This window comes from Jaculus jaculus, chromosome 1 (genome assembly GCF_020740685.1).
Source record: "Jaculus jaculus isolate mJacJac1 chromosome 1, mJacJac1.mat.Y.cur, whole genome shotgun sequence".
Classification (NCBI taxonomy): Eukaryota; Metazoa; Chordata; class Mammalia; order Rodentia; family Dipodidae; genus Jaculus; species Jaculus jaculus.
Window position 1 is genome coordinate 154,368,825 of NC_059102.1, and position 14,417 is coordinate 154,383,241.

At 50.6% G+C, this 14,417-nt stretch overlaps 1 protein-coding gene across 4 annotated transcripts in view; it reads right to left on the minus strand.

Annotated features, from left to right (window-relative positions):
- Mob2 (MOB kinase activator 2) overlaps window positions 1–14,417 on the minus strand; it is a 64,449-nt gene that overhangs the window by 7,770 nt on the left and 42,262 nt on the right. For 2 of the 4 annotated variants that reach the window (XM_004654193.3, XM_045158574.1), the window contains exons 1-3: window positions 12,251–12,363; window positions 2,709–2,869; window positions 2,411–2,504 (exon numbers count right to left, since the gene is read on the minus strand). In XM_004654193.3, the coding sequence (XP_004654250.1) occupies window positions 2,411–2,504; window positions 2,709–2,869; window positions 12,251–12,360 (365 nt within the window). In that variant the 5' untranslated portion in view covers window positions 12,361–12,363. Of the gene's footprint in view, window positions 1–2,410; window positions 2,505–2,708; window positions 2,870–12,250; window positions 12,364–14,417 lie in introns of those variants that run through there. The other 2 variants (XM_004654194.3, XM_045159167.1) reach the window with 2 other exon arrangements.

Below are 14,417 nucleotides of genomic sequence, written 5' to 3' on the forward strand. Positions count from 1 at the left end.
AGTGATGGTGTCAGGGAGGTGGGACCTCTGGGAGCTGATGAAGCCATGGGGGTAAAGTCCCTGGGAATGGAATTTGGTACAAAACGCTGTCATCTATGAACTAGGAAGCACTACCAGAAACATCTTAATCTAGATTGCCATCCCACAGTGAGGAATGAACTTCTGTTTAGAAGCCCTCAAAGACACTTGGTTATAGCAGCCCAAACAGACTAAGATGAGTTTCTTCACAAGAACAGCTTCTCTCTCACCCCCACCCACCCAGTGAGCTTCTGTGAGCTTCAGGAGGGCCTTTGCTTTTCTGTTTTTGCTGCTCTTCCTTTGCCCACATAGCTGAGGAATTCAACAGAACAACTCTCCTGCAACAGGTTTGCTGCTGGCTCAAAATAGCAGCAGTCCATTCACCATGCTCCTTGGACATTAAATCTGGATGAAGGCTTCTCTCCTCCAGCACTTGAGATGTGGAGGAGTTTCCCAAGCTGCCACGAGGCCTTTCCTCTGCCTGGCCATGGGGCTATTTCAGGTCAGATGGGGCTCATGCAGTTGTTAATGTGGGACACAATCTCTGCTGGCTCTAAGCACTTCTCTCCTGATGGGGATCCCGACACTGCCTTTTCAGCTTATCCTACAGCTGCTGACAGGATGAAGATGTGCCTTAGCCTAGTATGAACCTTCCCCTGACCCAGGCCAAGCTCCAAGACTGGAGGACAGGAAAGAGCTCTACACATCTCTGACCAACTTTTTTGTTCCTTTTAAACTAGTTCTGAGGGCTGGAGAGATGGCTTAGCGGTTAAGTGCTTGCCTGTGAAGCCTAAGGACCCCGGTTCGAGGCTCGGTTCCCCAGGTCCCACGTTAGCCAGATGCACAAGGGGGCGCACGCGTCTGGAGTTCATTTGCAGAGGCTGGAAGCCCTGGCGCGCCCATTCTCTCTCTTTCCCTCTATCTGTCTTTCTCTCTGTGTCTGTCGCTCTCAAATAAATAAATAAATAAATAAATAAATAAATTTAATAAAAAAAAAAACTAGTTCTGAGTTAGTATCCCTTTATCTCAAATAATTTCTGGGAAGAGATTATAGAAATTATTTTTTTTAAAAAATTTTTATTTATTTATTTGCAATGTGTATGTGTGTGTGTGTGTGAGAGAGAGAGAGAGACAGAGAGAGAGAGAGCGCGAGAGCGAGAAAATGAATGAATATGAATGGGCACACCAGGGCCTCTTGCCACTGCAAATGAACTCCAGATGCACACACCGTTTTGTTCATCTGGTTTTATATAGGTATTGGAGAATCAAACCTGGGTCAGCAGACTTTGTAAGCAAGTGCCTTTAACTGCTGAGCTGTCTCCTCAGCCCCATGGGAATTATTACAGTGATCCAACAGAGTGAGAAAAAAGCAGCATTTAGCTGTCCAGGCTCTCCATACATGCACTGGATCTGGACACAGATCAGCCCAAATACTTTGCTCTCTCAAGGAGTTTCTCCCCAAAAAATCTGATACTGAGGAGTAAGTGGGAGATGGGAAGATAGAGGTGTGGCGGTGTCCCTTAGCCAGACTGTACACATGCTCTCAAGTGCTGCCCTTATTACCCTCATGATCTGTCAGGACAGTTTGTCCCTTAGAGGTTACTTCTGTCCCACACATGCCAAGCTGGTTCCCAGCAAGGCTACTCAGCCATGCCCATCTTCCTTGGCAATGCCTGGCTGTTATGCCTGACCCTGATGAGGACAGAGAGCTAGCTGCCTGCCTGCTGTACTTGCCCCACATTACTAAGAACCAAGCTGTGATTTCCAGGGCTATGTGAGTGGACCCAACTGGTTGAAGCTGTGGGGACCCCATCCTCTGCTGTACTGAGGTTTATATGCTGTGCTCTTGAGAGCAGTGTTCAACTGTCTGGAGACAGCTACTTCTTGGGCAAGGAGTATGGAGAGCTATACCTATGGGCAAGAAGCTCATATGTGCCTATATCTGTCCTTGACCTACATGATGGTGATCACAAGGAGACATCATCAAAGATCTTCTACCCCTTCTTGGCCACACCCACCTGACACTTGACCTTCTGCCTGAACCAGCTTTGGTCACCCCTGCCAACACAGCACTTGTGGATGTCCTGAGATGCCCTGAAAACCCTCAGGGGTGCCTGCCTACTACAGTACTAGGACCACGAGGAAGTCACCAAGAAGGCACCCCAGCCCTACATCTCCCTTCCCTGGACACTAAGCTCTCTGCAGCCTAGGGAAATGCCCAAGAATCTCCTGCCTTCTGGCCTCTGCAGGCTCTTGGCCCTTCTAGTCAGGGACAAGAAGCATCTGGCCTGAAACTGTGCAGAGACTTCAGGTGAGGTTTGTCTGAGAAACTGGCCACTCACCATAGCCTATCCCCCAGCTCTCAGCAAGTGCAGTGTATGCCACAACTCACGTGTTACACACGGCCATCGTCTGACACGTCTCTCCTGTGCAAAATTCTGAGATTGTGCTATACTGCAGGTTGATGTGGTGGAAAAACGTCGTTGCTGGAAGAGAAGGAAAGGGCCGGGTGAGTAAACACCCCTGCTGCCAAGCCGATGAGAGCGAGCGAGGATTCAGGTGAGCTCAGGCCTGTCCATGGACCACACCCTCCTCAGGTGGCAGGTGGGCTGTTGACCTTCACTCTGTGGGGAGGCAGGGGGGTGTCCCTGCCTTGCAGCTCCTGTACCCTCCTCCCCGCCCACACGCACTGTTGCTGGCCAGCCACTCGTTGAGGTCGATCTCCCGGGGCAGCACTACCAGCTCCTTGAACTCGAAGTCGGTGATCCTTGATTTGGTGTGCTCCGGCTCCAGGTATACCTTCTTCTCTTCTGCAGCAGGCTTCTTGCCATTAGGCTTGGCTTTAGACTTCCTGGCAAAAAGGAAGGGAAAGAGTAGTTACTGCATACTGTGGCTAAACCCGGACTACATGGAACCTCATGGAGGATCCTGCCTGTAAGGTTACTCACATCAGACATCACTAACAAGAGAGGGGCTACTATGTCCCTCAAGGGAAATCTCTCCCTCTACCAGGTGCCAGCAGAATACCAGGGACCAGGTTGCTCCAGGGAGAAGCCTGCCCCACAGAGGAGTCAAAAGGCCTCTAATTGGCCAGAGGCCAGAACCCAGGGCAGGTAGGTGGTGACCACATCTCATGGGCTACTCCTCCACCCATGTGACTGCAACTCTACCAATATTCTGGTCAGTATTGTGGGCCTGTGCTCCCAACATACACAGGATAGCATGGTCAGCATGTGATGCTTGTCAGAAGCCTCTCTAGGAAAGCTGCCTTCCCAAGGATCCTGAGCAGGGCCTCCACAGCTTTCCCCTCTCCAGGCAGGCTGCATGACTTCAGTCAGAGCTTCAGAATAGAAATGACCCTGGGAGGTACCAGGGTACCATCCCCCACCTGGGTACACCAAGAACACAGCTGCTATTCCCAACAGTCCAAGGCTGGCCAGCAGAGGGCCAGCTCCTTCCTTAGAGCTTACTGATGTCTCTACCCTTGAGCAGTAGGATCACCATGACAAGATTTAGATATGCCCAGCAAAGGCACTCCATCTCTACCCCACCACCCTATATGGAATCAAGCAAAGGCACCTAAGGGGGCAAAGCTCCAGCCACAGCACCACAAGGAAGGCAGAGGCCGTGTAAGGACACAGCCTCCCTGTGGTGGTTTGATTCAGGTGTCCCCAATAAACTGAGGTGTTGTCAATGCTAGTCTCCCCAGCTGACAGCATTTAGAAATTGTTGGGGGCAGGCTTATGGGTAGTAAAGCCAGTTTCCCCTTGCCAGTGTTTGGCATACACTCCTGTTGCTATTGCCCACCTTATGTTGGCCAGGGGATGATGTCCACCCTCTGCTCATGCCATCATTTTCCTTGCCATTGTGGAGCATCCCCTTGAGTCTGTAAGCCAAAATAAACTCTTTTTTTTTTTTTTTTCTCAAAAGCTGCTCTTGGTGGGGTGATTTCTGCCAGCAATGCAAACCTGACTGCAACAGTAATGCTGGTACCAAGGAGTGGTGTCATCTGCTGTTAGACACCTGACTGTGTGGCTTTGACCTTTTGGAGCTGATTTCAAGAGGAATGTGGAAAGATTTGAAACCTCAGCCTAAGAGATGGCTTGCAGTGCTGTAAGTACAGTTTGATGGACTATTTCGTCAGAGTTGAAAGACCTCAGTGCATAAGAATGATGGACTATAAGGTTTGGCTTGTGAAGGTAAGAAAGAGCTTTGCTGGGCCTGGGCTAGCAGTTTGTGTGAGAGGCTTGCTGTCATACCTATGTCCTGAGAACTTGTGCAAGGTTGCTTTGTGTAAAAATGAACTGGTGTGAGCAGAGGGATATGGCACAGAAGAAATGAAATCTTTGGGCCTAAACCCTGAGACTACATAGTAAATTCCAGGTCAGCCTGGATTAAGTGAAACCCTACCTCAAAAAACAAAACAAAACAAAAGTCTTTGGGCCTAAACTGATGCCCATTTACTGCAATTGTTTGAGAGATTACAACCACTGAGACTGGGCCAGTTGACCTGCACTGGAGCAATAGGAAGAAATGTAGACTCTTTTGAAGGAACCTGAGTGTTCAAGGAGTGTCCTGTTCTTCAAAGTCTGCTTTATTCCCCCCTGGATTAACAAAATTGGCACTCTACCTGGTATTGAAATATAAGACATGCAGGAAAGTGAAGGTCACTGAGTTTGCAACACGGTCTTATGTTTTGGAAATGGCCATGGGCAGTATGAAGCAGGTTTGCTGGATGCCTGCATGGAGACCCCATGGGGCCATAAGGATGAACTGTGGCTTGCAGTGGAGACCCAGCAGAGATGCCAGGACCATGAGGTGGCTGCTAAGGAAAGCTGCTGGCCCCAATGAAGTTTTCCAGGACTGTGAGTAGTGTAGCTGAAGGGATGGAATTGAATGCCAGAGACTTGCTGCTGGTTAGAGTTTGGGGACTTGGAGATTTGTCACTGGCTAGAGTTGTTGGACTTAAAAGTTACAGAGTTTGGGGCTGGAGAGATGGCTTAGTGGTTAAGCGCTTGCCTGTAAAGCCTAAGGACCCCGGTTCAAGGCTTGACTACCCAGGACCCACATTAGCCAGATGCACAAGGGGGTGCACGCGTCTGGAGTTCATTTGCAGTGGCTGGAGGCCCTGGCGCGCCCATTCTCTCTCTCTCCCCCCCCTCTCTCTCTCCCTCTCCTTCTTCCTCTCCCTCTTTGTCTGTCGCTCTCAAATAAATAAATAAAAATAACAAAAAAATTAAAATAAAATAAAATAAAGTTACAGAGTTTGATGTTTGGCCTGGCTGTTTTCAATTTTGTATTGGCTGAATATTTCTCTGTCATGCCCAGTGCCATCTTTTGCATTATGAATGTTTATTCTGTGTCATTATGGGTTTGGGGAAATTTTTTGTATGGCTCAGTTAAAAGATCTTGGACTATGGGAATGTTTGAACATTAGGATTGATAAAAATTATGGGCACTTTTAAAGTTGGACTGAATGCACTGTATTTTATATCATGTATGGAGATCAGTTTATGGTAACTGGGGTGGAATGTGAAGGTTTGATTCAGGTGACCCCATAAATTTAGGTGTTCTGAATGCTAGGCTTCCAGCTGATAGAGATTTAGGAATTAATGCCTGCTGTAGGCAGTGTATTGTTGTGGGCAGGCTTATGGGTGTTATAGCCAGTTTCCCCATGCCAGTGTTTGGCATACTCTCTTGTTGCTATTGTCTACCTTATGTTGGCCAAGGGATGATGTCCACCCTCTGCTCATGCCATCATTGTCCCTGCCATCATGGAGCTTCCCCTCAAGTAAGCCAAATATGTAAGCCAAAATAAAACCTCCCCCCCCCCCCGAAAGCTGTTCTTCATGGGGTGATTTCTGCCAGCAATGTGAACCTGACTGTAACACTATCCCCAAAACCAGGCTGCACAGGACTCCTTGCTAAGTTCCTACTCTGTTTTGAAAAACAGTTATTTTTCGTACAACTGTGTTTAAGTATTTGTTTAAACCATTTTTTAAAATTTACTTATTTATAAACAGAGAGGGAAAGAGAGAAGAGAGATACAGGGAGAGAAGAATGGGCACACTATTGCCTTTTACCACTGAAAACAAATTCCAGATGCATGTACCACTTTATGCATCTGGCTTTATATGGGTACTGGAGAATCAAACCCAGGCCATGAGGATTTGTAAGCAAGTACTTTTAATTACTGAGCCATCTCTCCAGCCCTAAACAATTTTTCTCCATGTCTTGTTTTCACTTGGATAGAGTAAGCATGAGACCCTATGTCCATGGAGCAGTATATGCTGTGGCTTACATATGGTCAGTTCTTCCAGGCCAAGCTGTTCCCCAAACACTAGTAACAATAAGATGCCCAGGTGCCTGTGGCTTGTTGGTGAACACACTTCTAAGCAAGCAATGAGATAGGGTGTTGCTTAGATGCCCATCAGCAGTGACAGCTGGCCTGTGCTCTCTGAGGGGTGCCAGGTCAACTGGAAACAAGCGAAGAACACTGAAGTCTCCATCTGTATCATGTGGCTAAGTCTGTGCTAACAGTCTAGGAGGAGGTTTTTTGAGCAGAAGCTCCCCAGTGAGCTCCTCAAGGATGGGCATGCGGGGTCCTGCAGATGGTCTCAGATGACCTGTCAGTCAAACACAATGGAGAGCTGACTGGCTCTTCTGGGCAGGGATCCCATAACCCAAAGATGTCAGAGGCAGGGGCTCCTTTGCTGATCTGATCTCGGAGGACCTCAAGAGCACTGGTGAGGGCCTAGGCTGTGCTGGCTGGCATACACACAGGGTTCTGACATCTTTAGCTTTGGAATGGTGGTCCTGGGGAAGAAGTATGAGAACCATGGTGAGCATTCCCATAGCATGGGTTAGTCTCTTGTTCTCATTTGGACAAGCAAATCTGTGAGTGATAAACACAATGACTTAAAATGCAGGGTGCCCATATTGGCATGAAGCCATTGGCCAGAAAAAAGTCACCTTGGGTTAGAAACTTACAAGAAGTGGTTACCTGGGAGGTGCCGGCCTTCAAGTGAGCTCCACTCCTATGGAGGGTTGGTGGGCCAAGGGCACACAATTCCCTTCCAGTGAGATTACCCACTGTAAGACACAGAGTTGCTCAGGGGCTGCTGATGAGAACACAGAAGGCCAGGGAGGCAGATCCAGCAAGGGGGTCCCCTGTCCTGGCAGCAGCCTCCAGAGGCCTGCCAGCTTTCCTCCACACGGCTGAGGGGCACCTCGCAGGGAAGAATATGGTGCTAAAGGCAGAACTTCTGTTTGCCAAGGCCTTCTTGCAACCAGGGTAGGCAAAGGGCTAGCATAAAGTGGCCTGGGCTCAGCCTCCCTCTATGCCCCCTCTAGGTTGTTGGGTACCCCTGGCTGTCTAGATGAAGGCAGTGTTGGCCTCAGGCCAGGCACGGGCTTGGCACCTGTCTTCCTGGTCCACAGACACAGCATGGCGTCAGAAGGCAGTCTGGCCTGGCTCTGTGTCCTGATCCTCCAGGGCCCTGGGAAGCTGCACGGGGGTGGGGTGGGGTGGGGGGTGAAAGGTCTTTCTAGCTTTCTGACTATGACCTGTGCTTTCCTTTCCTGTTCTGAAAAGCTGCTGGTAGTTTATTTAAGAAAAAGGGGAAAGAAAAATGCTTCCTGATGCCAGGAAAATGTTTTCCTTTCAGCTTCTCATGGCAAAGCCTATCCTTAAAAGGCAAGGTGCACTCAGCGTCCCGGGCAGGGCCAAGAGATCCAGGGACAGACAGGGGACAGGCCTAGTTCTGGCATCCTTGACATAGCAGAAGCTCTGCAAGAGGAAGCATGGAGGTCTGCAGGGTCCATGGTCAGGAGTGGATACACCACACAGAAAGCAGGTACTTCAGGGCCCCTGCCTCAACTTCTGGACCTGAGAGTGCGGTCTCTAGCCTTTCCAGGAGCTAGACAAGGACAGGCCCCAGAAAGGGCTCAGCCAGTGTCTTTGGCACACTGTCCCACCCAACACTTCTTTGACTTTGACTACTGATGTGTGTTGAGTTTACATGCCACTCAGTTAGAAAGTGGAGACTAGCCAGGAATCTAATGCTTAGCATGTGGGATTGGCCGCAGCAGGGCTTGAGCCTGGCACCAGCAAAAGCTTTGCTTGGGACCACCAGACTCACATTTTCTTCCTGTGCGGCTTATCTTGCAGGCCAAGTCCCACTTGAACCAGCCGCAGGCACTGAACCTAGCTCCATGGGAGGGTAATGACCAGAGCAGAGGGCTACAGTGGGGGGCACACTGCCAACCCCTTTCCATGCTCTGTGGCTTAAAAGCCATGTCATCTGCAAGCTATGGGAATTGGGGACAGGATGGCCTGGCAGAGTTGTCAGTAGGAACCAGCCATCATCAGGGCTTATGGGCACAGCTCTCAGGACACACTTGGGAAGTCTGCCCCACAAACAGCATCCAGTCCTCACAACAGCTTCCAAGTCTGGCATTAGGGCTTAACCTTTAGGCTGAGGCCACCCTCTGTCTCTGTTTCTCAGAGGAACAAGGAAAGGATAATGCCCAGAATGTCTGGTTCTATGACTGGCCACAAGGGGCTCAGGGCAAAGTCACAAGGCAGCAAGCAGCTACCGTGCTGGACAATGGTACCTGCTATAGGCACAAGCCTTCCCTGTTTCACTCTGTCCTCATCACACAGGATCAGGCCAGGCTCCAGTGCTCAGTCCCCTGCTGGCCCAAGCTTCTATAGATTCCAGTCAAAGGGCTTTCTCCCACTGTGGCCTGGGGAACCGGACAGAGAGGTTGTACAGGGACAGCCTCTGTTTGAGGAAGGACCTGGCAGGTGCTGGTTGAGGGACCTCTGCAGAATGTCAGATGCCTCCCAACCCCAGTTTCTCTCTCTTCTCTGGAGCAGGGGGGCTCAGCTAGGTCACTAGGCTCCTGGGGAACAGCTCCAGTTTCTCTGGCAGGGTTTCTGTTCTTATCTAGGAGAAAGAACAGACAACCCCTGAATATCTCCCAGGCTAAGGCAGGCTCTGTCTACCTGCTATGATTCCAGTTTACATGACCAGCTTGCCCAGATCCTCTACGAGCCCATCAAGTGTTATTCTCCCTATTCTAGATGGCCACACCCCATGGTACTGCCCATTGGCCTCCCTGGCATCAGACATAAATCAGTGCTTGTCTGGCAGGGACACCCTGGTTGACATGCCTGACCTCCAAGAAGCAAAAGAAACTTGCAGGTTTTAAAAACAGAATGAACTGTACATTAGGTATCTGTACATTGATCTAATAAAGGACTTTTGAATGTATATTATTTAGTTATTTTGATTAGCATAAAGCAATTTCTGTAACCCATGACTATTTTAAAATAAAATGCTATAGATATAGACAAAGTATATTTAAAAAACAATGCAACTTTGTGAGGGCTATGGAGCTTGCTCAGCATTAAAGGTGCTTGTTTGCAAAGCCTGTCAGATTGGGTTCAATTCCCTGGCATAAGGCCAAACACAATGTGACATGTGTCTGGTGTTCACCAGGAGACCCTGGCACCCTCCCCCATATACATACACACATGTGCCCAAGCACATAAATAAAAGACGTTTTAAAAGAATGAATCTTTGTGACATCTGCGCTGCCAGGGAGGAGGTTGGAAGTACGGTCTCACTCTGGCCCAGGCTGACCTGGAAATCACTATGTAATCTCAGGGTGGCCTCGAACTCATGGTGATCCTCTTACCTCTGTTTCCAGGCTGGAAGTTTTTAGTTACAGAGTAGGGGTAGCTGTGGGTGCTGAGGTAGGAGCCAGGCCAGTGGCACCTTTCTGCCACCAGAAAGACACTTGTGTTGGTGACTGCTCTCCGGAGCATCCTCCCCAGAGGCCACCGTCCTGCTCTGCTACATAGATGCCCAAATAGCAAGGCTCTGCAGGAGAGGGTGCACAGACTCAGGAGACACACACAGGAAGTGGAGAGGACGGAGGCCCTGAGGAGGATGGGAGGGGTTTTAAGACTCCCTGGTAAAGGGCTGGAGAGATGGCTTAGCAGTTAAGGCGCTTGTGCCTGTGAAGCCTAAGGTCCCAGGTTTGACTCCCCAAAACCCACGTAAGCCAGATGCACAAGATGACGCACGCATACAAAGTGGCGCATGTGTACAAGGTGGTACATGCACCTGGAGTTCAATTTTAGTGTCTGGAGGATCTGGAGTGCCAGTTCTCTCCCTCTCTCCTCATAAAAAAAAAAAAAAATTAAACTGAAAAAGTCCCTGGCAGAGCACAGCACAGCACAGCGCAGCGCAGCACAGCATGGAAGGAGGGCAAGGTGATCACCTGGGGCCTCAGGAGAGATGGACAGGGTGCTTACCTCCCACACTTGCCCACCCCACCCAGGTTAACAAGGAGGCAGAGGTTAACACTGGGCAGGGGGTGGGCATAAAGGGCTTTGAGACATAAGGCCAGGCCTTGAGAAACATAACTATTCAGGCAGAGTACAGCTTAAAAACCTAAGAGGAGTGTGGTGTGGGCCATCTTGCTAGAGATTTGCATACTCCTTGTCAGGTCAAGTGTCAGAGTCCTCAGGACAGCAGGACCCTTGGTCCTGGGTCAAGTATTCCCAGGCTCCCCATCCTTCAACAGCAGGGATGACAGGTCCCGCTGTGGGACTGGGTGTGTGTGGAGATACTCACTTCTGCTCACTCTGTCACAACTACCAAGTCTGGGCCTGGGTACTTTAACACTGGGAAACACACCTCTGCATCATGTTCTCCCTCACCTGGCTTCCCATTGCATGGCCTCAGGGGCATGGTGGGAAAGAAGATCTTCCTGGCCCCACGGGGTCCCACAGCACCACCTCACTGCAGACTGGGCTGGCCAGAAACCATAGAGAGGGTCACAAGAGCCCTCCTCTCGATGTCAGCACTTCACCAACCCAGTCTATCCTTGACCCATAGGAGACCACTCAGCTGAAGAACAAAGAGCAGAGAAAGGGACACAGACACTTCGGAGATGAGCCTCCGACCAAGTGCTCCTTCAACCCCACTGGACTTGATGTGATTGGCGGCCAGTCTGGACCCTGACTTCCAGGTGGGCTGGGACTTCTGTAGCTAGAAGTCACAGGCAAATGGTTGCCACCTTTATCCTTCCTGGAGCTGGTACTGAAATCTGGCATGTGCAGAGACACCTCACATGCACAGAAACACTGGTGTGTGTGCACTAACACCACATGCTCACAGAAACACTGGTGTGTGCACAGTGAACACACGCATGGTCACCTACACACTACTTATGTCAGATACGTTCTGAATTAGGACTGATGATGCCACTAGCTTGCCCACACTCTTCCAAAGCCTCACACCCTCCTAGTACTATCAGCTGGTTAGCTCTGGATTCCTGCTTGCACCCCCTGTGGGTCCTCCCCGCTCAGACATCTGGGTGATGACATGGAAACACAATTTCCTGCACCGAAGAAAACCCGACTGGATTCCCAGTGCGACACTTTTTGAGAAACACCTGTGTCAGTGTTCCTGCCCTCAGGGCCAAAGCAGACAGCCCCATGTTTCCTTGAAACTGTCACCCTGCCAGCATCTCATGTACACACACTCCTCCAGGTCCACTGAAACTATTGCAGGATATGCACCAACACACTCTTACACCACACCCATTCCTTCCCTCCAGGCTTGGGGAAGGTGCCACTGAAGCTAGGAAGACTCAGAAGGAGCTTTTCTGGCAATGTCCCTACAGCAGCCAGCCTGCTCCAGGCACTCGGGAAGACCATGTCACTTCCCTGGACTAGGACATTGGAGAACAGGCTCCAGGTCACCGTTGTCTCAGACAGTCAAAGCCCATGCACAAGGAACACCACTGGCTGCAACAATGTGCCAGACATACCTGCTGGTGGTGGAACCAGTGCTGCCCAACAGATACTGGAGGGGACAAGGAAAGACTCCCAGCCGGGAAGAGGCAGTGAGCTCAGAATGGGGCAAGCACTTCAGGGGTGCTGAGTGGGTGCTTTCCTCCTGGAAGGCTCCCTCCCATAAACAGCAGAGAAGTTATGACAGCCCACACAGTAAACAGGTCCAGTACTGACAGCTGCTCCTAAGCAGTGCACACGGCAAGCTGAGCTGCCAGGCTGACCCGGGGCTATGTCAGCTACCCCAGGATCCAGGTATGGCAAACCCACCCCCTGCCTTCCTAGCTCAGCAAAGCACAGCAGCCAGGGCCACAGTGAACTGCCTCTTGGGTAGACCACCTGCCAGCAGGCTGTTGTTACCTGAGCACTTTGCTGACGGCCTGAAGCACCATTTTGCAGCGGAGTCCAGTTTTAGGAGGCTGGTTGAGCAAAGCTCGGTCTGCAGGCAGACTGTAGTGCTCTCCGAGCATGGTGTGGGGGGGAACGTAGAGCTGGGGAGGGAAAATGGAGGCAAGGCCAGCTGCTCCAAGCTCCCTCCCTCCTTTCCTCCCTCCCTCGGAAGTGCCCTCCGCCCTCGCTCTAGGCCAATGACAACTTCTGCAGAGACAAACAGCTGCTCCCTTTAAGGAGCAAGGGCCGCCCAGGCTGGTGAAACAGGGGAGCTTCTGAACTGCCTTTTCAAAGTGGTGCAGAGCTGGCTGGACAGGGTGGGGCCAAGCAAGACAGACGGGAGGGGACAGGATGGCTCCAGCAGTAGAAGGGCCTGTCAAGAAGGCCTTATTCATACCTTGAGGCCCTCCCATGCCGCCTGGCTGACAGTACCCCTGACCTGATCCTAGTTCCGCTGAGTGAACCAGGCAACCAGCAGGCAGACCAGGCAGCACCTCTCACCAGGAACAGAGAGGCCACCCCAGCCCCTGTAGAGACAGGCTGCTCTCACACCAGGTGGGTTTCCAATCAGACAAACGGTGGGAACAGAACCAGCAGGCTCATGGAGGGTATGTAGGGCAATGTGCTGGTCTAGGCAGGGCTGCCCATGTGGAAGAGGACCACTAGCCAGGGCCACTGCCACCAAAGTATGAGTACACCTTCTTTTGAGTACCCAGGCTTCTTCTTTATGACTGTTCTATACAAAGACCACCAAGTCCTGAAAATCACATGCTTGAGAGAGGTTGCTCCCACATACCTCAATTTGGGCCCACCGCAGCAAGAGTGGTAAACATGGGTTCATCAGAGGGAGAGGCTTCACCCAGTGAGCCTCACCATGGCCAGGGGGCCAGGGGGAGGAGGGAGCCACACTCCCATGCTTCCTGACACTCCAGAGACCAGTACTGGTAAGTCAGAGCCTGCAGTGCTCCTCCACGGAGGTAGCAGGTGGGAATCAGGTTGGGGTGTATCATGTTTTTGTCAGAGTAAGACAGGGGCTGTGGGCCCACCGAGGGCCCCAACTATCCATATGACTTGTTCCTATGCCAGAGCTCTTACTGGGCTGCCTCCCAGGCCTCCACTGCACAGCACCTCTCTCTTCTCAGGAAGAAAGTGGTTTTGCACAGCCACAGGTAAGTGCCTGTGGAGTAGAACATCCACCATGATACCTAGCATGTGAGAAGGTGCTGGGTGTGTAAAGAAGCAGAAAAATGCAGCCTACATGCACCCATAACCAGGAGAAGAGAGAAAGCCAGTGGGAACAGATCCAAGGATGATGGGAGAATGGCACTCTGTATTCACAGGCAATCATTATGTGTCAGTTTACAAAGCTAAAAACAGTAAACAAATGAACAAAAGAGAGCACACATGCTGTAGTTGTAAAGGGGGGGGGGGCACTACACTGTCACCGCCAGGTGAGTGAGGAGGGAGGAGTGTGTGCAGACACTGAGCACTTGGCCAGCCGAGGAAAAGACAGAGGCCAGACCCTCTCAGCACCAGTGGTATGGGATGCTAGAGACAGAAAGTCAGGTTACATGGTACAAGGCCTAAAACCCTGGGAAGGGATCAGAATGAAAAACCATCAAAAAAGATTTATTTGGAGTCACAGCATGATCCAATTTATTTATGCTCCTTAAATCTTTCTCTGGGGGCTGGAGAGATGGCTCAGTGGTTAAAAGGGTTTGCTATGCAAGCCTAGCGATATTTCGAATCCCCTGAACCCGTATAAAACCTAACACAGTTAACACATGCATCTATAGTACCAATGCACCTCACCTACAGCAATGGAAGGCAAGGTTAGGAGAATCCCAAGGCTCACTGGCCAGCTAACCTGGCATTCACAGCGGCAAAACAATAAGAGAGATCCCATCTCAAAGTAGAAGGTGAAGACTGACACCCCTGAATTTGTCCTCTGACTTCCACAAAGCATCATGGCATGTACACACCCCTACATACATACACCCTCCCCCATACACACAAAGGTCCCTCTGGCTGTGGTACACACTCATGGGGACAGGATGAGAGGGAATCCAGACCAGAAGCTTTCACATTAGACCGTGTGGTGCTGGCAGAAAAGAACTCACACAAGGCACACTGTAGA